General features: G+C 41.9%; 1 protein-coding gene across 2 annotated transcripts; it reads right to left on the reverse strand.

The window, feature by feature from the left end:
• Positions 1–12,214: 12,214 nt before the first annotated feature.
• On the reverse strand, positions 12,215–25,668 carry LOC127454564 (B-cell lymphoma 6 protein homolog). Of its 2 annotated transcripts, XM_051721853.1 has the most exons (3): positions 17,920–18,865; positions 17,549–17,722; positions 12,215–17,310 (listed from the first exon to the last, which is right to left on the reverse strand). In XM_051721853.1, exons 2-3 carry the CDS (start codon positions 17,559–17,561, stop codon positions 14,813–14,815), a joined length of 2,511 nt encoding a protein of 836 aa, XP_051577813.1. In that variant the 5' UTR covers positions 17,562–17,722; positions 17,920–18,865; the 3' UTR covers positions 12,215–14,812. The 2 variants fall into 2 exon arrangements, with proteins under 2 accessions (XP_051577813.1, XP_051577812.1); XM_051721852.1 differs by lacking the exon at positions 17,920–18,865 and adding an exon at positions 25,630–25,668 and having other exon boundaries at positions 12,215–17,722.
• Positions 25,669–26,199: the final 531 nt, after the last annotated feature.

A 26,199-nucleotide genomic window follows, 5' to 3' on the forward strand; every position in this document is an offset into this window, starting at 1 on the left:
GAGATACATCACATGGTCTTACCGAGTCTTGTCGGAAGTACGTCATGTGGAGAGTCGCATGGTAGGTCCTTCCCAAGGGGGGAGGAGTTTCTACAAGCATGGCAACCGGAGCAGAGGGCCCTCTGCTCAAGGAAGACGTAGTTTACCAAGAGGGAAATGATTTTATGGAAGATATAACACATGGGGTTACCTATGGGGAACCAGTGCATGCGGAGCACCTACCTCAGTACAGGGCCTTACCAGTGCACTTACTGAGCCGGCAGCGAGTTTCTCCTCAAACTCGACTGCCACAGGGCTAAGGAGGAAAGTCATCCAGGGATCACAGTCTGTGAACAGTACTGGGAGTCAAGAGCACACGTCTTCCCCTCAGGGGAGGGGAAAGGCGCTATGCGCAAGCGGTACACCCGGCCAGCTGTCCCGGAACTTACCTGCTTGTGCCTGCCACTACACGGGACGAAACCGACTCAACCTGGAGATTGTAGAACCTCACAAAGGTGTTGGGTGTTGCCCAGCCCGCTGCTCTACAAATGTCTGCCAAAGTGGCGCCACTGGCCAGGGCCCAGGAGGCCGCCACACTCCTGGTAGAGTGGGCTCGTAACCCCGCAGGGGGTGGCACGTCCTGAGCTTGATATGCCATAGCGATGGCGTCAATGACCCAGTGGGTGATCCTCTGTTTGGAGACAGCACTTCCTTTCCGCTGTCCACCAAAGCAGACAAAGAGCTGCTCGGAGCTTCTAAAGCTCTGTGTGCGATCCAAATAGATGCGTAAAGCTCGCACTGGCCACAGCAACGCCAAGGCTGGGTCTGCCTCCTCCTGGGGCAGCACTTGCAGGTTCACCACCTGATCCCTAAAAGGGGTCGTGGGAACCTTGGGCACATAGCCCGGTCGGGGTCTCAGGATCACGTGAGAGTAACCCGGACCGAACTCCAGGCACGATGCGCTGACAGAGAACACTTGCAGTTCCCCTACCCTCTTGATGGAAGTGAGCGCAGTCAGGAGGGCAGACTTGAAAGAGAGTGCCTTAAGCTCAGCTGACTCCAAGGGCTCAAAGGGAGCTCCCTGTAGACCCTGAAGGACTACAGAGAGGTCCCATGGGGGAACGAGGCACTAGGTTCAACCTCCTAGTGCCTCTCAGGAACCTTATGATCAAGTCGTGCTTCCTCAAGTACTTACCATCTACTGCATCGTGATGAGCCGAAATAGCTACGAACACCTTCAAGGTGGAGGGGGACAGCCGCCCCTCCAACCTCTCCTGCAGAAAGGAAATCACTGATCCGACTGCGCATCTCTGGGGGTCTTCCTGTTGGGAAGAACACCACTTAGCGAACAGATGCCACTTCAAGGCATACAGGTGCCTCATAGAGGGAGCCCTAGCCTGAGTGATCGTGTCTATCACCGCGGGCAGTAGGCCACTTAAGTCCTCCGCGTCACGTCCAAGGACCAGATGTGGAGATTCCAGAGGTCTGGTCTTGGGTGCCAGATGGTGCCCCGTCCCTGAGAAAGAAGGTCCTTCCTCAAGGGAACTCACCAGGGGGGGCTGTCACGAGGAGCGTGAGATCCAAGAACCATGTCTGGGTGGGCCAGTAGGGTGCTACTAGGATGACCTGCTCCCCGTCCTCCCTGACCTTGCACAGGGTCTGTGCAAGTAGGCTCACTGGGGGAAACGCATACTTGCTTTGTCCAGGGGGTCAGCTGTGTGCCAACGCATCTATAACAAGAGGTGCCTCGGTCAGGGCGTACCAAAGCGGGCAGTGGGAGGAAGCCCAGGAAGCAAACAGGTCTACCTGTGCTTGAGCAAATCGACTCCGAATCAGCTGGACCACCTGAGGGTGGAGTCTCCACTCTCCCCTGAGGGTAATCTGATGTGACAGCACATCCGCTGCGGTGTTGAGGTCGCCCGGGATATGAGTGGCTCGTAGTGACCTGAGGTGCTGCTGACTCCAGAGGAGATGGCGGGCGAGTTGTGACATGCAATGGGAGCGTAGACCACCTTGGTGGTTGATGTAAGCTACCGTCGCTGTGTTGTCTGTCCGGACCAACATGTGCTTGCCCTGGATCAACAGCCAAAACCTCCGTAAGGCAAGCAGTACTGCCAATAACTCTAGGCAATTGGTGTGCCAACGCAGCCGTGGGCCAGTCCAAGAACCGGCGGCTGTGTGCCCATTGCATACGGCGCCCCAGCCCATCTTGGAGGCGTCTTTTGTAACCACAACGCGTCTGGAGACCTGCTCTTGGGGAACCCTGCCCATAGAAATGCCAGGTCGGTCCAAGAGCTGAAGAGGCAGTGACAAATCAGCATGATGGCTACGCGACGTGTCCCGCAGCACCATGCCCATCTCGGGACTCGAGTCTGAAGCCAGTGCTGAAGCGGTCTCATATGCATCAACCCGAGCGGTGTGGCCGTCGCTGAGGATGCCATATGCCCCAGGAGCCTCTGAAAAGGTTTCAGTGGAACCGCTGTCCTCCGTCTGAATGCCTTCAGACAGTTCAGCACCGACTGAGCACATTCATCGAGACCGAGTCCAACTACAGACCGAGAAAAGTGATGCTCTGAAACGGAGAGAGCTTGCTCTTTTCCCAGTGGACCCGAAGCCCCAGTCAGCTGAGGTGTCAAAGCACGAGGTCCCTGTGTGCGCATAGCAACTCTCGAGAGTGAGCTAAGATCAGCCAGTCGTCGAGATAGTTGAGAATGCGGATACCCACTTCCCTTAGCGGGGTGAGGGCTGCCTCCGTGACCTTCGTGAAGACGTGAGGGGACAAGGACAGGCTGAAGGGGAGGACCTTGTACTGGTATGCCTGGCCCTCGAAGGCAAACCGCAGGAAGGGTCTGTGTCAAGGTAGGACCGAGACGTGGAAGTATGCGTCTTTCAGGTCTACCGCCGCGAACCGATCTAGATGTCAGACGCTCGCCAGAATGCGTTTTTGCATCAGCATCTTGAACGGGAGTCTGTGCAAGGCCCGGTTCAGTACTCATAGGTCTAAGATTGGTCGCAACCCACCGCCTTTCTTAGGTATGATGAAGTAAGGGCTATAGAACCCTTTCCTCATCTCGGCTGGAGGGACAGGCTCTATCACGCCCTTGCTCAGGACGGTCACGATCTCCAAATGCAAGGTAGCGGCATTCTCGCCCTTCACCGAGGTGAAGCAGACGATACTGAACCTGGGCGGGCGCCTGGCGAACTGAATCGTGTAGCTGAGTCGGACGGTCCGGGTCAGACATCGCGACAGATTGGAAAGCACGAGCAACGTGTCCAAACTCTGAGCGAGGGGGACCAAGGGTTAATCGTGTCGGACATACTGGCGGGTGGGGCCTCACGGTGGGGCAGAGCTCGAGGTGCTGAGTCGAGGGTCATCAAAGCACTTACCTGGCTCCTTCTGCCCACCATGAGATTGGCCGAGGAGGAGGAGTCTCGTCCCTGAAGTCCATCGGCACTAATCCCGTGTGGGGGTATTCGTACCACAGCTGGTTGCCCAGGGGCGGGGGGTCCACCACTGGAGTACCAACCCTGTCAAAAAGGAACGGTGGACGGCAGTCATGATGACGGCCGTGCACACCTGACATGTGACCCAGAAAACAAGGAAACTGCTCTTTTGCTGAAACTTTGGGTACCGCAGCCTCTGGGGCATGCGGCGAAAAAGGAAACAAAAGATTCTCCTCCCGGCCCTCCACCGGGGGATGGAGTGGTCTGTGCACCAGCTCCAAAGAGTTGGGTCTCCTTGCCCCTGGGTCACCCGTCTCAGGGGTGCTTCGAAGCCTTCCTTGGGTTCTTGGTGGCTGGCTGTGAGACGGGGGGCGTCTGCTTCCTGTGATGGGCTGCACGCCGGGGCTGGGCCACGGTGGCGGGCTGCGGCGGAGCCGGAGATGTTGCTGCAGGGAGACGCCCTTGGCAACGAGCAGACGAGGTGCGGGATCTTGAGCCACGCCCGGGCAGGATATGCTTTATAGCCTCCGTCTGCTTCTTCACCGCCGAGAACTGCTGGGCAAAGTCCAGCCAACCTGGAAGATGGGGGCGTCAAGGAACTGTGCCTTGTCGACCTCTCGCATCTCTACCAAGTTGAGCCAGAGGTGGCGATCCTGGACCACGAGAGTGGACATCGCCTGCCCGAGAGACCGCGCTGTGACCTTTGTCGCCCAGAGAGCGAGGTCGGTCACCGAGCACAGTTCCTGCATCAATCCCGGGTCAGAGGTACCCTCGTGCAGTTCTTTTAGTGCCTTGGCTTGGTGTACTTACAGGAGAGCCATGGCGTGCAGGGCGGAGGCGGCTTGTCCAGTGGCACCGTAGGCCTTAGCCGTCAGAGACGACGTAAACCTACAGGCCTTGGACGGGAGCTTCTGGCGCCCGCGCCAGGTGGTGGCACTCTGTGGACATATGTGCACCGCGAGCGCCTTTTCCACCTGGGGGATCACTGAATACCCCCTGGCCGCTCCACCATCGAGGGTAGCGAGAGCAGGGGAGCTGAAAGATTGGGGGCGTGCCCCGAGCCCAGGAACCAATCGTCGAGCCGCGAGGGTTCAGGGGAGAGTGGAGGGTTCCACTCTAGCCCGATGCTCGTGGCCGCCCGGGAAAGCATGTCTGTCATTTCCGTGTCGGCCTGAGACTGGGCGACCGTTCCCGAAGGAGGAAGCTCAGCCTCAGTATCAGACATGATGAGCCCATTCTCCAATGCTGCGCTCGATAACTCATCATCTTCCGGGGCGCCAAACAAGATGTCAAACCCGCCCTGAGACGAGCCGGCGATCTCGTCCAAGCACGCGATCGGTGCAGGCGAGCATGCTGGGTAATGGGAGGTCCATGGGGGGATACCTGGTGGAGGTGGTCCTATTGAGGTCCCCAAATTGGCACGGCCTCATACCCGTAGGTAGAAGGACCGAGGCGGGGAGCCGCTGGGGTGGCTTGCTTTCTTACGAATGCAAGCCACGACCGCAACGTTGCCATGGTCATGTTCTCGCAATGAGGACATGATCCATCCACGAACGATGTCTCTGCGTGGGCAGCGCCCAGACACATAAGACAGCGATCGTGGCCATCAGAAGCGGAGAGATAGCAACCGCAACCAGGAATAACACACAAATGGAAGGGCATCTTTAAAAAGACGTTCCGTGTGTGCCGCTCTTTTATGAATGGAAAATATACTCTTTTCAGAATATACTCTTTTTTTTTTTTTTGCTCTGCCGAAGCGCCATGGGGCATTCTCTACACTGCACAGGCACAGAGGGGGAGAAGCCACTGAAATGCACTGTCAAATCCAGCAGTCTTTAGAGAAGTGAGTTTTTCTAGAGGTATTGTATTCAGTGCACTGAATGCAACCGCTCAGCTCTGAAGAGAAAATCTGAATGAGTGGTTGCATACCAGCTCCTTTTATACCCGTATGTCCGGGGGAGTGGCATGCAAATTCCACTTACCAATTCTCATTGGCCTTTTTTCAAAGATCAGAGGTGTTTCAGGCTCCCAAGAGTGACCCCTAGTGTCACTACATCGACACAACCTCGAGTGAGTGACAGATAGGGAACTCTCTTTCTTCTCTTTACGTTTTTTTCTATCTTTCTTATGGAGGTCTTGCCGGTGGGATCCCTTAATGTAAATGGAATGAGGAATGGAAGAAAGAATAGGTTACTCTCAGAAGTTATATGCTTGAAAAATCTAAATGTTATTTTATTGCTAGAGACTCGTAGCGATCAAAGCAATGAGGTTGACTGGGGCTTGTGGTGGGAAGGAGAGAAAGTCCTTAGTCATGGGTCCAGTTTGAGTGCTGGAGTGGCAGAACTCTTTTCCCCGGCAGTTAAAGTGAAAATCTTATTGAGAAATCAAGTTGATCCAGGGAGATTGCTGATTGTGAGGGCAGAAATTAATAACTTTCTTTTCTTCTTTGTAAAAATGAATGCTCTAAATACAGGTGCTGAAAGAATACATTTGTTCACTGAACTATTAAGACAGCAGCATGATGGGATTTCATTATTTTAGGGGGATTTTTTAATTGTACACTGGATTTCACACTAGATAGGAATGGGGAGGAACCACATGCCCAATCAGCCATATGCTTAGCCAATGTGATCAAGAATTTGAACCTCTCAGATGTGTGGAGGGAACTCAATCTGTTAACACGGGAATATACATGGATAAAGATTAGTAATGAGAAGATATTTGCTGCATGATTGGACAGACTCTTTACGTCATGTAATATGACAGCGTAAATATACAGTGGATTTTTATTCTAGTTTATATGGTGCTGACAACTCAGATGAACAGTGTAGAAATGAACTGCTTCAATATCTTCCAGTTTTAACTTTAGGGCACAGATTATCTCTAGAGACTTAACTTACCTATGAAGAGGTTACAGCAGCTGTTATGGAGCTTTCCACAGGTCATACACCAGGAATAGATGGACTGCCTGCTGATTTCTATAAGACTTTTTGGCCTATCATTGGACATGATTATTTTGAGTTTCTTCAAAAATGCATCTGTAAAGGGCTCCTTCCTAAGAGCTGTCAGCATGCTGTTTTAACGCTGCTCCTTAAGAAGGGTGATTTAACACTTTTAAAGAACTGGAGGCCTGTTGCAATTTTGTGTTCTGAGTATAAAATCATTTCCAAATGTTTGGCAAATAGATTAAATGACGTACTGCATGTAATCATACATAAAGACCAATCCTACTGAATAAAAGACCGATCTACTGCAGATACAGTTGAAGTCAGAAGTTTACATACACTTAGGTTGAAGACATTAAAACAAATATTTTAACTACTTTTTAATATTAGCAAATTATAGTTTTAGCAAGGTGTTTAGGACATCTACTGTATGCATGACATGAGTAATTTTTCCAACAATTGTTTACAGACAGACAGTCTGGTTCATCCTTGGGAGCAATTTCCAACCGCCTTAAGGTACCACGTTCATCTGCACAAACAACAGTATGCAAGTATAAATACCATGGGTCCACACATCCATCATACCGCTTAGGAAGTAGACACATTCTGTCTCCTAGAGATGAATGTAGTTTGGTGCGAAAAGTGCAAATCAATCCCAGAACAACCTTGTGAAGATGGTGGAGGAAACAGGTTGACAAGTATCTATACCACAGTAAAACAAGTCCTATATCAACATAACCTGAAAGGCTGCTCAGCAAGGAAGAAGCCACTGCTCCAAAACCACCATAAAAAAGCCAGACTATAGTTTACAAGTGCACATGGGGACAAAGATCTTAATTTTTGGAGAAATGTCCTCTGGTCTGATGAAACAAAAATGTACAGGTGCATCTCAATAAATTAGAATGTCATGGAAAAGTTCATTTATTTCAGTAATTCAACTCAAATTGTGAAACGCGTGTATTAAATAAATTCAATGCACACAGACTGAAGTAGTTTAAGTCTTTGGTTCTTTTAATTGTGATGATTTTGGCTCACATTTAACAAAAACCCACCAATTCACTATCTCAAAAAATTAGAATATGGTGACATGCCAATCAGCTAATCAACTCAAAACACCTGCAAAGGTTTCCTGAGCCTTCAAAATGGTCTCTCAATTTGGTTCACTAGGCTACACAATCATGGGGAAGACTGCTGATCTGACAGTTGTCCAGAAGACAATTATTGACACCCTTCACAAGGAGGGTAAGCCACAAACATTCATTGCCAAAGAAGCTGGCTGTTCACAGAGTGCTGTATCCAAGCATGTTAACAGAAAGTTGAGTGGAAGAAAAAAGTGTGGAAGAAAAAATGCACAACCAACCAAGAGAACCACACCCTTATGAGGATTGTCAAGCAAAATCGATTCAAGAATTTGGGTGAACTTCACAAGGAATGGACTGAGGCTGGGGTCAAGGCATCAAGAGCCACCACACACAGACGTGTCAAGGAATTTGGCTACAGTTGTTGTATTCCTCTTGTTAAGCCACTCCTGAACCACAGACAACGTCAGAGGCATCTTACCTGGGCTAAGGAGAAGAAGAACTGGACTGTTGCCCAGTGGTCCAAAGTCCTCTTTTCAGATGAGAGCAAGTTTTGTATTTCATTTGGAAACCAAGGTCCTAGAGTCTGGAGGAAGGGTGGAGAAGCTCATAGCCCAAGTTGCTTGAAGTCCAGTGTTAAGTTTCCATAGTCTGTGATGATTTAGGGTGCAATGTCATCTGCTGGTGTTGGTCCATTGTGTTTTTTGAAAACTAAAGTCACTGCACCCGTTTACCAAGAAATTTTGGAGCACTTCATGCTTCCTTCTGCTGACCAGCTTTTTAAAGATGCTGATTTCATTTTCCAGCAGGATTTGGCACTTGCCCACACTGCCAAAAGCACCAAAAGTTGGTTAAATGACCATGGTGTTGGTGTGCTTGACTGGCCAGCAAACTCACCAGACCTGAACCCCATAGAGAATCTATGGGGTATTGTCAAGAGGAAAATGAGAAACAAGAGACCAAAAAATGCAGATGAGCTGAAGGCCACTGTCAAAGAAACCTCAGCTTCCATACCACCTCAGCAGTGCCACAAACTGATCACCTCCATGCCACGCCGAATTGAGGCAGTAATTAAAGCAAAAGGAGCCCCTACCAAGTATTGAGTACATATACAGTAAATGAACATACTTTCCAGAAGGCCAACAATTCACTAAAAATGTTTTTTTTATTGGTCTTATGATGTATTCTAATTTTTTGAGATAGTGAATTGGTGGGTTTTTGTTAAATGTGAGCCAAAATCATCACAATTAAAAGAACCAAAGACTTAAACTACTTCATTCTGTGTGCATTGAATTTATTTAATACACGAGTTTCACAATTTGAGTTGAATTACTGAAATAAATTAACTTTTCCACGACATTCTAATTTATTGAGATGCACCTGTAACTGTTTGGCTATAATGACCATCGTTATGTTTGGAGGAAAAGGTTGAGGCTTGCAAGCCGAAGAACACCATCCCAACCGTGAAGCATGGGGGTGGCAGCAGCATGTTGTGGGGGTGCTTTGCTGCAGGAGGGCTGGTGCAATTCACAAAATAGATGGCATCATGAGGAAGGAAAATTATGTAGATATTATGAAGCAACATCTCAAAACATCAGCCAGAAAGTTAAAGCTTGGTCGCAAATGGGTCTTCCAAATGGACAATGACCACAAGCATACCTCCAAAGTTGTGGCAAAATGGCTTAAAGACAACCAAGTCAAGGTATTGGAGTGGCCATCACAAAGCCCTGACCTCAATCAGATAGAAAATTTGTTGGCAGAATTGAAAAAAGCGCATGCGAGCAAAGAGGCCTATAAACCTGACTCAGTTACACCAGTTATGTCTGGAGGAATGGGCCAAAATTCCAGCAAATTATTGTGAGAAGCTTGTGGAAGGCTACCCAAAACATTTGAACCAAGTTAAACAATTTAAAGGCAATGCTACCAAATACTAACAAAGTATATGTAAACTTCTGACCCACTGGGAATGTGATGAAGGAAATAAAAGCTGAAATAAATAATTCTCTCTGCTATTATTCTGACATTTCACATTTTTTAAATAAAGTAGTGATCCTAACTGACCTAAGACAGAGAATGTTTTCTATGATTAAATGTCAGGAATTGTGAGAAACTGCGTTTAAATGTATTTGGCTAAGTTGTATGTAACTTCAACTGTAATCTGCACTTAGTAAGAGACCTTTATGATTTTGCTTTTTATAACAAAATTGATATGGGTTTTCTGTCTTTAGAACAGGAGAAAGCTTTTGACAGAGTAGATCACCTTTTTCTTTTTGACACCTTAAAGGTTTATTTCCATGATAAAGCTGTTATATGCTGAAGCCACATGTATGATAAAAATGGCTGGTGGCCTAAGTATTCCTGTGAAAGTTCAGAGGGGAATTAGACAGGGTTGCCCTCTTTCAGGCCAACTTTACAATATAGTTATTAAGCCCCTGCTGTGTAGACTGAGAAGAGAAATAACATGTCTGCATATTAAATGTACTGGATCCTCAGCCATCTATCAAACTCTCTGCATATGTGGATGATGTCTCAGTTTTAATCAGAGGCGATAGCGATGTTGAAATGTTAAAAGATGCACTAGAGTGTTATGGGAAAGCATCTTCAGCCAAAGTTAACTGATGCTTTGTGGTGTGGCCAAGTTTTTTAAAGTCCATCACTCCCTGGTGGTTTGCAGTGGGGGAGGGCAGGTTTTAAATATCTGGGAGTGTTTTTAGGGACAGATGAGTATAGGAAGCAAAACTGGGAGGGCCTGTTGGAGAAGGTGTGTGCTCAGTTGTCTCACTAGAAATGGTTGCTGCCCCAGCTGTCCTACAGGGGAAGGGTGCTGATATGTAATAACCTGATTGCCTCATCCCTTTGGCACAGAATGATGATCCTTTAACCTCCAGAACACCTTTTGAGAGGAATTCAGTGATATCTGGTGGACTTTTTCTGGTCAGGACAGCATTGGCTAAAGGCACCAGTGCTGTATCTGCCCAGACAGGATGGAGGAAGGGACTGCTCGACATCAGATCCAGAGTTAAGAACTTCAGACTTCAAACGGCTCAGAGACCCTCTATGGGGAGGATGTGAGCTGGGCTGGGGCAGTGTGCACCCTGTTAAGGAAAGTGGGTAACATGGGACTAGACCGCCACCTGTTCCTTATGGATATAAACAAGCTAGACCTGACAGGATTAACATAATTTTACAGGTTACTTTTAAAATCATGGACACTTTTCAGGTTCTCTTGGGAGCCAGATGGTGCCCAGAGTCTGTGGCAGAGTGAAGAACTGCTACTTTTTAACTCTGCACTGGATTTGGATATTTGTAAATCAGCAGCCCTCAGGAAAGGTCTGTGGGCTGCAAATATCACTAAAGTTGGACATTTAATACATGAGGGTGGATAGATATCGGCTGAGACTTTTGCTTTAAAACTGGGCATAAGATCAATTTGAATGGCAAGGAGACTGTTGACACAAATAGTTGAGTTTTTGCCACTGAGCTATAGACAATCCTTAGAGACACTTAATGGGGAGATGGATACTTCTGCTTTCCCAGAACTGGAACTCTCTTTTGAGACTGGAACTTGGCAGGAAACAGAGGGTGGTCTATTACCATTTAAGACACCTCAGCTGGGAGATTTCAGCAACGTGGGAAAAAAATCACTCTACATACTCTGTATAAAGATACTGCACCTTCATGTGCTTGCGAATGAAAAGGAGTCCAAATGGCAGGAGGTGTTTGGATTAGGCACTTCCCCCAAAGGTAGCTTGAGGACCTTGTACAAACGCCCCATTGAAAAAAGGTCTAGAGACCTTCAGTGGAGGATAGTGCATGGTATAATAGCTACGAACAGACACAGAGCACACCTTGATCCGCAGGTGGGTAAGGAATGTTCTTTCTGTGGGATACAAGAAATGGTTTTTCATTTATTTTTAAATTGTGCTAGACTACAACCATTGTTTCAAAAAATAGAAGAGTGGTGCCAGACCTTGGGGGAGGCTTTTTCACCTATGTGTTTCATTTATGGGCCAAAATATAACAAGTCGAAAGGAAGTTCATGTTTTATTAAACTTTTTATTTAGGCAAGCAAAAATGGCTACATGGTTGTTACGTAAAGGAAAACTGTGCGGTACTGGGTCATGTGATGTTGTATCAGTCCTAAGGAGTTTAATAAATCACGTTTAAAAATGTAATATACATATTATAAGCTGGTTGATGACTTAGAAACCTTTAAATGTAAATGTGGAGTAAATCAGTGCATTTGTGAAGTAGACCTTAGTGGCCTTTTGCATATTTTCATTTAGTGTATATGTGTAAATATATATATTTTTTTCTTTTTCTCTTCCTTTCATCAATGCGGTGATGTGTTGTTTTAAATGTGTTGTTTTTGAATGCCTGTATATACAAATTTTTCATGACTAGACAAATATTTTAAACTTTGGTAATAAAGTGATCTTAAAGTATCTCTCTCTCTCTCTCTTACACACACACACACACACACACACACACACACACACATTTCTCATTAAACTCAACACTTACTGTATAGACACCTGCTGTCATCTTGATTATGGAAGCCACTCTATTTGATGCTGCCAAATGGAACACAGACCAAAGGCACATCTGAGCTGTCACTCACACATACACAGACACTCCTGTCTAGCATGGCTTCCAAGGTTAAAGGAGGCTAAGTACATCCATGCATGTACACTTAAAATCTAAATTATCACCACTATATGAACAAATAATATGGAGCATTTTAATGCCTTATTTTTACTACACAGATATACATTTTACAGTGTACACTCAATGTTTAACTTTATACTGTAAAACATGCAAAGAAATTAATGTAAATATGTGTTACAAAAAAGTTACCAAAAAAGTGAAATAGTATAAATATAACATAATACTATATGAATGAAATTGGTTAGCAATTATCAGTGGCATATTATTAATGCATACTTATTCAAGAACATGAAGTGTTACACTTTTCACATTAGTCTTAACTTTTAAGAGCAGCAAACTACTACAAAAATCTGAAAACAGGATGGCTTGCAAGCATTTGGATTTGATTCGTTTTATTTATCAAAATCTTGTAAAACAGGTTACAGTCTGTTTAATATCTGTGATCTTGTTTTTGAATTGTATATTAAATATATAAGAGTTCTGTGGCATTACACACAATTTTAAATATATAATTTCCACCATAAATAAATAGTTCTCATTGGTACAAGATTGTTCTTATTTTGTTAAAACAGACTTGGAGCATTGATCTTTAAATTATAATAGGGATCCAAACATTGTAATAAAAGTGTGGCAACTCTACTGTGAAATGAGCTCCATAAATAACACTGAATCGATCTAATTATATATTAATTTTAAGTATTTTTTGTAAACAACTGTCCAAAAAAATATATATATATATATATATATATAGAGAGAGAGAGAGAGAGAGAGAGAGAGAGAGAGTGAGAGAGAGAGAGAGAACCATTAAGTGATATTGTTTAGCAGTTGGACACTTCAACAGCATGTAGTATCTGTGCTGCAGTGAGCTTAAAGCAAAGTAAATTGGACAGTTAATTAAGCATGGGAACCCCTAGAAAAAGAGAAGGGGTATGACAAGTTTTAATTAGAGTGTGCAAGTATTCAGATTCCTAATCAGACCTGAAATTTAATATTTAAGCAACTGAACTGTAGAATAGCCCAAGGGGTCCAGCATGTTTAGTTATTTATATGGTAAATTACGTAGAAGACCAAATTAATCAGCATGGGTTAAAGCACCAACTCTGAGTCTTCTTAAGTCTTTTTCAAGTTTCATAACCGTGAACTGAATACAGAAAATCAAAGTTCAAAGTTAAAACTTAGTTAAAAAACAAAGTTAAAAAGGTGCAATGTTAGATCATTAAGATATTTAAATGAACGGTACAAGACCACCAGACAATTATGTTTCACAGCATATATGAAACAGTGAAGTTAAAAAAATAATAATAATTTGAATTTGTCCTAATTAAATACATTTATATTACAAAGAACTAGATGAACCAGAATTTAAACTCGAGCTCTCTGCCATGATTTGTAACAACTGTCTAATATTGTAATTCCAGAGGGCACAATGTCAAGATGAAAAGTAAAACATTTCTTTGTGTAGATTAAAAGCATAATTTCAAGATAATAAAATGCAGCAGGCCTCTGAAAAAGGCAAAGGGTTAATGAAACAAATAGTTCAGACTGAATATTAATGCAGAACATAACAAAACAGATTTACAACTAAATGTAAAACAAATCTAAGTTGACCATACATGCTTCCATCTGGAAAAATAGCAACTAAAAATAGAAACTAAAAAAAGGAATTAACACAGAGCAAGATGTTTTTAACGCATTATATCTGGTGTTCTGAAATTTAAAAGCTGGGTCATGACTCACTGAGCACTTTATTAGGAACACTATGGTGCAAATAAAGTGCCAGATGTGGTCTTCTGCTGTTGTAGTCCATCCACCTCAGAATGCATGTTGTGCATTCTGAGATACTATTCTGCTCACTAAAACTGTAAAGAGTGGTTATCTGAGTTACTGAAGACTTTGTCAGTTCGAACCAGTCTGGCCACTCTCTGTTGACCTCTCTCCGCTCATTGGATGTTTTTTGTTTTTGGCACCATTCTGAGTAAACTCTAGAGACTGTTGTGCGTGAAAATCCCAGGAGACCAGCAGTTACAGAAATACTCAAACCAGCCCATCTGGCACCAACAATCATGCCACGGTCCAAATCACTGAGATCACATTTTTTCCCCATTCTGATGGTGGATGTGAACATTAACTGAAGCTCCTGACCCATATCTGCATGATTTTATGCATTGCACTGCTGCTACACAATTGGCTGATTAGATAATCGCATGAATAAGTAGGTGTACAGGTGTTCCTAATAAAGTGCTCAGTGAGTGTACTTATGCATTAAACTATGAGATATCATTCCGTATCAATTTATTATTATTTCAAGAGATAATAAAATAATAAATAATGATCATGTTTTTGCACAGAGCCTCTTACTCTTTTACTGTAAGTATATCACACCCTTAAGGAAAGATGCTGTACAAGAAAAAAAAAAACAATTGAAAAGAGAACAATAAATAAGTAGCTGTTTGGGGTAATTAAAAGTTATTCAAGATGTTTAACTAAATATCTGAAGCTTATTAAAGTGAATATAGCCGGGTTCAGTCATAAACAGTTAAGGTCTTGAGATTAAACTGGAATGAAATATAGACAATTATATGAGACTAGTGAGAACAGTAAAGAATTGTTATATCAATACAGAATAAATGAAACTTATTTACAGGAATGCTTCCCTTGAAACTCATAAAACATCTATTTTTCATGCCCTTATGTAGTTCATTCTCCCCCCGTGTCACTGTTGGACTCCATTTCAGGAACTGTCGAACTGTACCACTCTGCATTATCTTCTGGCTCTCTCTGTATACAGGTGAGGGAAATTTCTCCACTTTCTGGCTTTGCATTCATGTCCATCACCTCCTGCTGCTGGCCTTGGTGCTTGCGCTTCGTATGGCGTCGCAGTGTGTTGCGCTCTGCAAAACGCATATGGCATATTAAGCACTGATAGGGTTTCTCACCCGTATGTACTCTCTGGTGCCTCATTAGCTCCCCAGACTCACGAAAACGCCTTGGGCAAAGCTGACATACAAAGTTTCGCTGACCTGTATGGATGTGTTTGTGTCGCTCAAGATGGCTTGATCTTTTGAATGCCTTGCCGCAGAGTTGGCATACATGGGGTTTGTTTTGCGAGTGTGTGATGGAATGGCGCTCAAGGTCCGAAAGATAGTAGAAGACTCGCGAACAGTATTGACAGTAAAGAATGCGACGTGGTCCTAATGCTTGTGAGTCTTGGTTCTTTGTGTGATTGATGGGAAATACAGGTGATGCAGCACGAAGGGGTGAGGTGGAAGAAAGGTGGGAAAGGTCCTTGATGGACATGGTACCTATTAAGTCTGTTTGGTCCACTGAGGTAGACCCAGTCTCAGTGGCTGGACACTGTTTGTCACAGTTTATCTCCATCTGATGGTTTTTAATTTTATGGACTGTGGCAGAGGAATCTGGCTTGGTTGCTTCGGAACATGAGGAGGGAGTAGAGACTGAATGTATCTCAGTGCTTTGAGGCTGAATTTCATTTTTCTTGTCAGCAGACACAGCTAATCTGAGTAGAGCCTCCCGAAAGGAAGTGGGCACTGGTTGGTCAGAATAGGCATCACTGTAGAGTTGCTTGGTTGGACTTGTAGAGGTCATTGTGGAAGTGCTGGACGAAGCGGTTGATGAGGTAGGGCTAACAGGAAGATTAGAGGGGTTAATCGGTCCTGAGATATCTGTAGTTGTGGCAGAGGAAACTGTACTAATACTGAGAAATGAGGGAGGTGAACATAATGTAGATCTCAGGTCAAGTGGACAAGTAGCTAAGGGAAGTGCAACAGCAGAAGTGGAGGAACTTTGAGATAAGTTCCCTAGTGAGGATGAACTCTGAGTTGAGGACACCTGAGGAGATGACAAAACAAGGAACATGGGGGACGACTGAGTGCTCTGACTAAGAGGAACTGGTAAAGAAAGAGTAATTAGTCCTGGGTTACCCTTAGAGGCTGGTGAGGAAAGTGACTGAAGCTGAGATGGAGGAAGAAGAAGAATGGGAGTGTTTGATCCTGTAGTATTAGCCACAATCTGAATGGGAACCGATGACAAGTCAGAAATGGCAGGTAAGACCGATGGTTTAGCAAGGACTACTGAGCTCAGAGGAGATTTTGATTCCACGTTTGGAACAACTTGTGAGGCTTCCACAAGAGACATATTTGCACACAATGGATTGGGTTGTGTCTTTTGTTTGGAGTCTGCAATATCCTGGACATCAGAAATGGAAGAAGGCTTGTCTTCTACTTGCCTTTGGCTTAGAGCTGTTTTTTCAGAGAGGCCCTCGGTGTGTTGTATATCATCAATTTGTGGAACTTTCTGTCCATCTGGGGTGAGTTTGTAAGGAATGCCCTGATCATCTATGAGTAATGTATCCATCGGATCAGGGGTTATGTTGCTATACATGGGAGTTTGCAATGATGCCAAAGAGGGGGAGAAAAGATGTCCATCCCAATGCTGTGGGACATTTGTATGAGCTTCACTTATTGATGGAATCCAGCAGTTTTCATTATCGTCCTCCTGCTCCACTTCTACATGTTGGGGCTCATCCTCAATTTCATCAACTTCCATATGAAGTGAGCCTTCATAGTCAGGGTCCATAATCCATTCACAAAGCCTCTCCTTAATTCTTTCTTTCTTTTTTGGTAGGCTTAAATCTAATACCTCACCCTCATCATTTTGTTCCAAGGAATTTCCTGCGCTTGTCATTGCCATAGTCCATCCAATATCCAAACATCCAAATCTCTCCTCTCTTCCATGACACAAAATTTGTGTTTTATAGTCTACAATGCAGTCTTTACTATATTCTAAACTTTCTTTCTCTGCATCATTAGCAAAGTTTTGGGACATCCCAGGCATCCCAAACTTTTGACTTCCTCTTGTATGTGGCACACCAACAACCTGTGTATCATTCTCAGTCCACATCTCCTTGTCTGTATGGTTTACTCTGTCAGGTGACAGTGGCTTGTCATAGAACCCTTTCTTTAAAATAGATTGTCGTTGAGCATTAATCTCTAGTAAATCATTGGTTGAGATGTTAGCATTGTTGGTAGCTTTGGTTGTTACCTCACAAACTTTAGTCCCAACATTATCAGACTCCATCTTGGGTATCAACTGCATTTCTCTCTGGCCTAAGTCTGAATCAAGGACATATTTTGGTGAGTTCTGCTTGCTGTAATCCTTGACAACCCCTGTCTGATCTTGTGGTGGAACAAGAAACACAGTAAGGGAGGCTTTGTCTGTAGACTCCACTGAGAGCCCCTCATCTGATAACTCACTCTCTTGACATTTAGACATTTGACAATCTTTGGTGGCAGTAAGATCAATCCACTTAATATGTGGAATGTCCTCACCTATCCTGTCTAATGCTTGTTGTTTGCGCATAGCAACCTCTGTACATTCAGCAGTAGTGAAGGAATTATATTATTCAGTACTCACAGAATAAGTCCATTTATTAGAACCTGAGAGAACACTGAAATATTGCCTGGCAGGGCCACAAGATCTTGCACAATCCATGTAAATGGCACCATTTCCAGTTCCTTGCCCATCTGGTGTAACTGCTGATTTTCATCCTTGATTCTGGCATTGCCATCTCTCATCTAAGGCATCGATCTATAAAAAGTAATAAAAGACAAAAAACACGATTCTGCATTCTGTTATAGAAACAATACAACTCAATCTAATCGATGAAATAAATAAACTGCTGTATTACAGAAACAATCATTAAGAAAACATTAGTGCACAGTCATAATTAATTACAATTTTAACTCAATTAATACTTAAATTTTTGAAGTATAAGTTATCCTCACTTGTATACTTATCACTTATCTGCCCTCAGGAACAATTATCAAGTTCATCAGTAAGAATGGCAGCACCAGCACAGTCCCCGGTAATGTACAGCCAGCGAGTGCCCTGCCAACGTACCCTGCAGACTGGCCTTATATTCCTTTTATTTATTGAAATTTGGCACCTTAGATACCGTTGGCTTAATTTCAGTATAAACAGTAATAAATAGTAATGTTCCTTAATATTGACTCACCGTATGTTGTTTTATTTCGAAAATGCTCTGCGAGAAGGACTTAATGTGGGGGGGGGCATAATTTTGGGAGGTTACAAACACACTGATGGGGGCCCACACACAAAGTTTTGCTTGGGGCCCCCAAAAGGCTAGAACTGGCACTGACAATACCACTTCCCTGCTTGACAATTACCCCGGTCTTCCCCATACAGAAAACATATAAGAAATCATACAAGTATAAATATGAGGAAAACAACATAAAGAACAGTATATAAAAAATTTGGTCTGAGGATATTACAAACAAAGGATGCTGACGGAGTTTTGGAGCAGCTGGAAGAAATATTTGTATAATCAAACAATAATCAATTTGATAATCAGTCGTTCAGTGTTTTTCTTTTATTTACATCCTGAAATAAGTATTCATATAATAAATTTCTTTATTCATCATTAATGTGTATTTAACAATAACATACTACAAAAATTACAAGATTAGTAGGGTACAACGGGGCTAAAGGCACTTTTAATTTTATTTTCTCCCAAAACACTAAACAGCAACAACACCACAGTCCTTTCCTTAATACCCGTTTGTCACTATAAACTGCAACGTTTTCCTGATCCATGAGATTATTGCGTGCAGTCTCTAAGATTGATTTTGAGGTAATTTGATCTAATATTTAATCATTCTTTAAAATGTTGCAAATTTATGTAACTAATGAGAATCCTTGAAATTATCACCTTTTTTTTTTTAGACAGAAAATATTTGTCATTTTCAGTTTTATTCAAGGTGATTAAAACAAAAGTTTTTTGAATAACCATCCAATAAGTGAAAGAATAGCATTTGGGGTAAAAAGCCCCCATGTTGCAGGGAATAAAGGCCCCCATGAAACACATTGTTTTTCTTAAGTGGGACGAATAGATTTGTTTTGAAAAATTTTCAAAATGGGCTCACATTGACTGATCCAATCACAATGAGATTAATTTGTTTATAAAATACTTTATGTTATAAAATGGCAAATGTGATTGAATTTAACAGGAAATAGTGCACCCTTTTCTGAAGTGGTTATTTTGAAAAAGTATTATCTTAATTTGTTCCAAAATACCCATCTTGCTGTCTAAAAAATATTTGCCTAAGTTGAAATATGTTGCCCTATAACTATTGTCCCTATTTCTGGGCTCCAGACTAACAAAATGACTTAGGAGCCACTGGCTCCTGAACTGAAACATTAAGGTGCCAATGGCTATTTTTAGTCACCAAATCACAGAATTGTTGTTCAGAAACAAGATAGAATGCCAAAGAAAAGGAAGACAGCTGATAACCCATTAATCTGAGGTTTAATATACAGTATATAGAGTTGAGAATATAAGTTTGCATTTCCCTTTTGTCTCATAAATCTTCACACCTCTTTCATAATTTATACAAATATAATCTAGATTACAGATATTTACATAAAGTATAGTATGCATATAGTAGTGTGTTGCCTTCTTGAGCATTAATGAATGTTTGCACCTTGAGTAATAGTTAAAGGGATAGTTCACCCAAAAATAAAAATTATTTCATAATTTACTCACTCTCATGCCATCACAGAAGTGTATGACTTTCTTCTGCTGAACACAGTTCAAGATTTTTAGAGGATTATCTCAGCTCTGTAGGTCCATACAATGCAAGTGAATGGGTGCAAAAATTTTGAAGATCTAAAAATTATGAAAAAAATCACACAAGTCACCATAAAAGTAATCCATAAGACTCCAGTGGTTGAATCAGTGTCTTCAGAAGTGATATGATAAGTGTGGGTGAGAAACAGATCAATAAGTCCTTTTATGATAGAAATTCTCCCTGCCTGCTCAGTCAATCTCCACTTTATCTTTCACATTCTTTTTGGTGAGTCACATTTTTCATGCATATCGCCCCCTATTGGGCAGGGAGAATAATTTCTAGCATAAAATGAATTAAATATTGATCTGTTTCTCACCCACACCTATTATATCACTTCTGAAGATATGGATTAAACCGCTGGAGTCATATGGATTACTTTTGTGTTGCCTTTATGTGCTTTTTGGAGTGTCAAAATTCCCATTCACTTGCCTTGTCTGGACCTACAGAGCTGAAATATTCTTCTAAAAATCATAATTTGTGTTCTGCAGAAGAAAGAAAGTCATACACATCTGAGATGGTATGAGGGTGAGTAAATTATGAGAATTTTCATTTTTGGGTGAACTATCCCTTTAAGTCCCTCAGTTGTCATGTCAAAAGCTATATGTCATATATTTAAATTGTTGAAAAATATTGCCTTAGACTTTCTTTACTTTTAACAGATGGCCCAGACACAGAGACTACAAGAGTGCAATTTGAATTAAATCCCAGATGCAGTTTATTTTGCTACTCCAATTCCAATCAATAATTACCAGAAGAAAAAAAGTGGTACATAATGCAGGACTTTTAATTATAAAGAAGCCCGAAATACACACGGGACTCTTATTTTTAAATGTCTGCACTCCCAATTGCGAACTCGCTGACGGATGATTCGCTGAGAAAGTGAATCTCATTCAAATTACTAAATTGAGCTCCTGAGTTCAAACCCTCAGTTCTTTTCTAGTGATTCATGAAAAAGACCCGGTTCAATAGTCATTTGTTTACGACTCTCTCACGCTGGGTTTGTTGTTGCGCGCAGCTGCAAGCACATCACAACAGATAGGGTGAAAAGAGGCGCGAGACACACTGGCGTTCTAAAGATGTATTCAGTAACACAAGATATCTGACAAAACCGCATATGAACGCACTAGGAGTGTAACGGTTCTCTGTAAAAAAAAACTAACCATACGGTTCGCCATCCACAAAGCGTCAAACAGATAGGCACAGTTACAACCTCCGCTAATGCACCTGAATGGCTCTGTAGATGGATACGCTCTGCCTGTGTTTTACGTGGGTCAACTTGATGACATCACAGTTCATTGTGTGTAGTTGAAAATTGCAAGTGGAGAAAACGAGCCGCTGATAGAGAAGCCCCCTGCGTTATTCAGGTCTCCTGTCTGGAAACATTTTCTTTTTGCAAAATCAGTTTAGAATATCTTTACATTATTGTGTGGAACTAATTGGGAGGACTCTTTAATATGTAAAGAAACACAAACCTCTAACTACACATTATTTAAATATAAATGTATAGCTTATTAAGAAACACTTTATTATTAACTAGTATACTGGATAATGTAGCAGCAAAATTAACAGTAATTCCAGTCTTCAAATCTTCAGTAGAAAGAAACCAGTGTTTTTATTTTTGCCTTTTCTTTTTTTTTTTCCAAAAATGTTTCAACTTGCATCTGGACTTTAAAGGATTCAGATCTATTTTTTGTTCAATTTAGTTGTAAGACATCAGTCCACTTTTCATTCACAGTTATTTTTTGGAACCCATTCAACTTAAACATTGTTATAAATTGTAAACAAATACTAATGATGACAATAATAATAATAATAATAATAATAATAATAATAATAAATTATTAATATTATTATTATTGACTTAATTTTAAATACAACAGTAATATATTTAAATCGTGCACTTTTTAAACCCTCACGCTTTTATTTTGACATTCTAAACTCTCCAGGAAGCCCTGTATGTGTCTGTTTGTAGGCAAGTTCACAATTCGCTTCTTATTCAAATTCTGGTCAAATGCACCTACGGTGCCGTTCTAAATACATATTATAAGTGAACCAAACTATTGAGCATCTACATCTGAGATGTTGTTAGTGAGTAGTACTCAAATACTGTGCACCGTGAAGGCTAAAAATAGCCACGAGTGCCATTCACTAATGCGCTGGCGCTGCGCGTGCATTTTATATATTTACTTATTAAACACAGCCTTTTGTGATTCACAGAGCTACTGCACGTCTTCAAGTGGCTTTGAATAAAATTCACAAGTCATATGAACTGCTTTAATGGTGTTTTAATGGTTCTTTTATGTCATTTTTGGAGCTTGACAGTAACGAACATGACTAACACACAGTAACGGATTTGGATCGGGCTCGTCGGACCGATACCTGATTCGTCTAAAAGCTTCAGTATCGGAGCCGATACCGATCCAGGTATCAGATAGGTGCATCCCTAATTTTAATAGCAAGTTTATTCCTTTTATAGTGATGTACAGCTTCCGAATATTGAATATATGTTGGGATGAGTTTGAAGTGCACTTTATGTGATACATGAAGCGTAATAGTGCAGGTATTAAGTTAAAATGTTGATTTAGTAATTAGAGAAAATGTTTTTTTTTAGTTAAGGACCCTGATGAAAATTAACCATGGTTTTACTATAGTAATACTGTAGTAACCATGACTGCGGTCACCATGGTTTTCTGAACAGAAATCAAGGTTTTGATACAATAAGCCGTGGTTTTATAACAGTAATACTGTAGTTTCTATATAGTAACCATGATTTTACTATATATTGTAACCATGACAGTAACCATGTTTATATTGCAGTTACTATGATTTTACTACAAAAGCCATGGTTAAACTATGGTTACTGTTGTAAAACAATGATTGTTATTCAAGGGCAAACCTGTTGAATTGTTTACCAAATAAATTATTCTTTGGATTTGGCAGTAATATTTTTTTTCTTAAAAAAACAAATACCGAACCGTACCGAAACCATGACCCTAAAACCGTGATACAAACCGAACTGTGAGAAATTCTAACCATTACACCCCTAGAATGCACACAACCCGCCTGTCGCCAATGGCGACTAGATTTAAAATGATTGTCGCAATCAATTATTTTTGGTCACATTTGTGACCATTTTAGTTGCAGTCTGGAGCCCTGTATTTACATCACTATAACCACCCTTTTTTTAAGGAATTTGAATCAAAAACAGAAAAAAAAAAACACATATTTTCATAAAGGTGTACCTTTAGCCCTGTTGTACCCTACACTTTTTTCACTTGCAGTTTTTAAACAGTCAAGTAACATTTTCATTTGTATCAGAAATAACATTGCAATATTAAACTAAAATAATAATAAAAATAATAAACAAAGATAATAAGTATTGCTATAGGCCTACTTTATTATAGCATATTATTTATGAATAATAAAATTAAACCAAGAAACCCATCAATAATCTAATTGACTATATAACAATTCCAGTGAATCAGAAGTTTACATACACTAAGTTAACTGTGCCTTTAAGCAGCTTGGAAAATTCCAGAAAATGATGTCAAACCTTTAGGCAATTAGACAGTTAGCTTCTTATATGCTAATTAGAGTCAATTGGAGGTGTACCTGTGGATGTATTTTAAGGCCTACCTTCAAACTCCGTGCCTCTTTGCTTGACATCATGGGAAAATCAAAAGAAATCAGCCAAGACCTCAGAAAAAGAATTGTGGACCTCCACAAATCTGGTTCATCCTTGGGAGCAATTTCCAAATGCCTGAAGGTACCACATTCATCTGTACAAACAATAGTACGCAAGTATAAAGACCATGGGACCACACAGCCATCATACCGCTCAGGAAGGAGACACATTCTGTCTCCTAGAGATGAACGTAGTTTGCTGTGAAATGTGTAAATCAATCCCAGAACAACAGCAGAGGACCTTGTGAAGATGCTGGAGGAAACAGGTAGACAAGTATCTATATCCACAGTAAAACAAGTTTTATATCAACATAACCTGAAAGGCTACTCAGCAAGGAAGAAGCCACTTCTCAAAAAACTGCCATAAAAAAGCCAGACTACAGTTTGCACATGGGGACAAAGATCTTACTTTTTGGAGAAATGTCCTCTGGTCTGATGAAACAAAAATTTAACTTTTGGCCATAATAACCATAGTTATGTGTGGAGGAAAAAAGGGTGAGGCTTGCAAGCCGAAGAACACCATCCCAACCGTGAAGCATGGGGGTGGCATCATCATGTTGTGGGGGTGCTTTGCTGCAGGAGGGACTGGTGCACTTCACAAAATAGATGGCATCATGAGGAAAATTATGTGGATATATTGAAGCAATATCTCAAGACATCTGCCAGGAAGTTAAAGCTCGGTCGCAAATGGGTCTTCCAAATGGACAATGACCCCATGCATACCTCCAAAGTTGTGGCAAAATGGCTTAAGGACAACAAAGTCAAGGTATTGCAGTGGCCATCACAAAGCCCTGACCTCAATCCGAGAGAAAATGTGTGGGCAGAACTGAAAAATCGTGTGCAAGCAAGGAGGCCTACAAACCTGACTCAGTTACACCAGTTATGTCTGGAGGAATGGGCCAAAATTTCAGCAACTTATTGTGAGAAGCTTGTGGAAGGCTACCCAAAATGTTTGACCCAAGTTAAACAATTTAAAGGCAATGCTACCAAATACTAATAAAGTGTATGTAAACTTCTGACCCACTGGGAATGTGATGAAAGAAATAAAAGCTGAAATAAATCATTCTCTCTACTATTATTCTGACATTTCACATTCTTAAAATAAAGTAGTGATCCTAACTGACCTAAGACAGGGAATGTTTTCTACGATTAAATGTCAGGAATTGTGAAAAACTGAGTATAAATGTATTTGGCTAAAGGGTATGTAAACGTCTGACTTCAACTGTACATCATTTTTTGAATGAATGACTCTTACAATATAACTGCATTTTCTTATTAAATATATTTTGTTGCATAAACACTAAAGAGAACAATTAAAATAAGTTCCCAAATGTTACAAAACAAAACAGCACAGACGCGTATTAAACAAACCGATCAATTCTTTGGAAATGGAACGTTTTACAGGATGCCAACTCAAACAGTCTTGTTTATAACGGGGATGGTTTTTACAATTCGGACGAATTTGCTGAATAACATTCATTGTTTGTGTATGATTTGCATAAGTACTCTAATACCATGAAGTTGGTAATAATGCCATATAGAAATGTGTTTGCGAGCGTTTGAGTGGCGCGCTGTCACGGTAGCAGGTCCACCGCTTATTCCCGTGGTTTTCATCACAAATTAAGAACGTTCATCTGTCAACGCGCATGGCTCAGGGTTTGACAGCAATGCCTTTGTCCACACGCTCAGTCATGCAGCACTGGGGGAGAGTGAGAGATCAACACGGGGACATTCGACGCCATTACGCGTCGGAGATCCGTTTACAGAAGAGAAAATATGGTATAGCCAAACACCGCGCTTTGATGTTTGTGGGGTCCAGACAGCGAGTCGCACCAGTGCCAATATACGACTGAAGTCTTTATCAGAGTGATAAACCCATCCATAACGTGGGTATTTAAATTAGACTTGGATTATTCACATATTACGGTCAAAAGCTCTGACTTCGCTCGGACCTGTGACCAGCCATTTTATGCGTACCGAGGGTTCGAACCGGTGACAGCGCATAGACACTGCTGTCTTGGAAACATTATTGCAAACTTTCTAAGACAACCAGCCCTCCTTAACTGCTACTCACAAGAACACAAATGTCTTCCCAAAAGCTTACAGCAATTCGCTCACATTGCTTCTTTATAACTGAAATATTGAATATGAAACTGTTCTCACCCCACTAGTCAGCTCGCGCAGGCACTGACTGGCCCGACCCTGAGATACTTCCGGAAGACCAAATATGAATGAATGACTGGGCGGAGAGGTTGAGCGCGTGAGAAAGGGAGGGGGGATGACGTGTTGCAGTTTTCTATGTCCGACCTGGATGGACATGGTGGCATTTGTGGCATAATATTGATTGCCACAAACTAATTATTTTGACTTGCTCTTCCTTTTCTTAAAAAATAAAAATAAAATCTGTGTTCCAGTGAGGCACTTACAATGGAAGTGAATGGGGCCAATCCATAAACATTAAACTACTCACTATTTCGAAAGTATAGCCAAAAGACGTAAACAATGTGTTAACATGATTTTAGTGTGATAAAATCACTTACTAACCTTTTCTATGTTATAGGCAGTTTTACCACTTTGTTGCCATGACGATGTAATGTCAACAAACCCTTACACCGTAAAATGTCTAAAATAATTTCGACGACTCCGTACTTTTCTTTAAAAAAATAAATAAATAAAAAATCAGAAATCGAGGTTACATTGGGGCACTTATGAAGTGGAAGTGAATGGGGCCAA

The sequence above is a fragment of the Myxocyprinus asiaticus genome, chromosome 16 (genome assembly GCF_019703515.2).
Source record: "Myxocyprinus asiaticus isolate MX2 ecotype Aquarium Trade chromosome 16, UBuf_Myxa_2, whole genome shotgun sequence".
In the NCBI taxonomy this organism is placed as follows: Eukaryota; Metazoa; Chordata; class Actinopteri; order Cypriniformes; family Catostomidae; genus Myxocyprinus; species Myxocyprinus asiaticus.

What these genes read in the sequence shown, in the direction of transcription:
- LOC127454564 (XM_051721852.1), bottom strand. Translation starts at nt 17,494, where the DNA reads ATGCGCAAACAACAAGCATTAGACAGGATAGGTGAGGACATTCCACAT.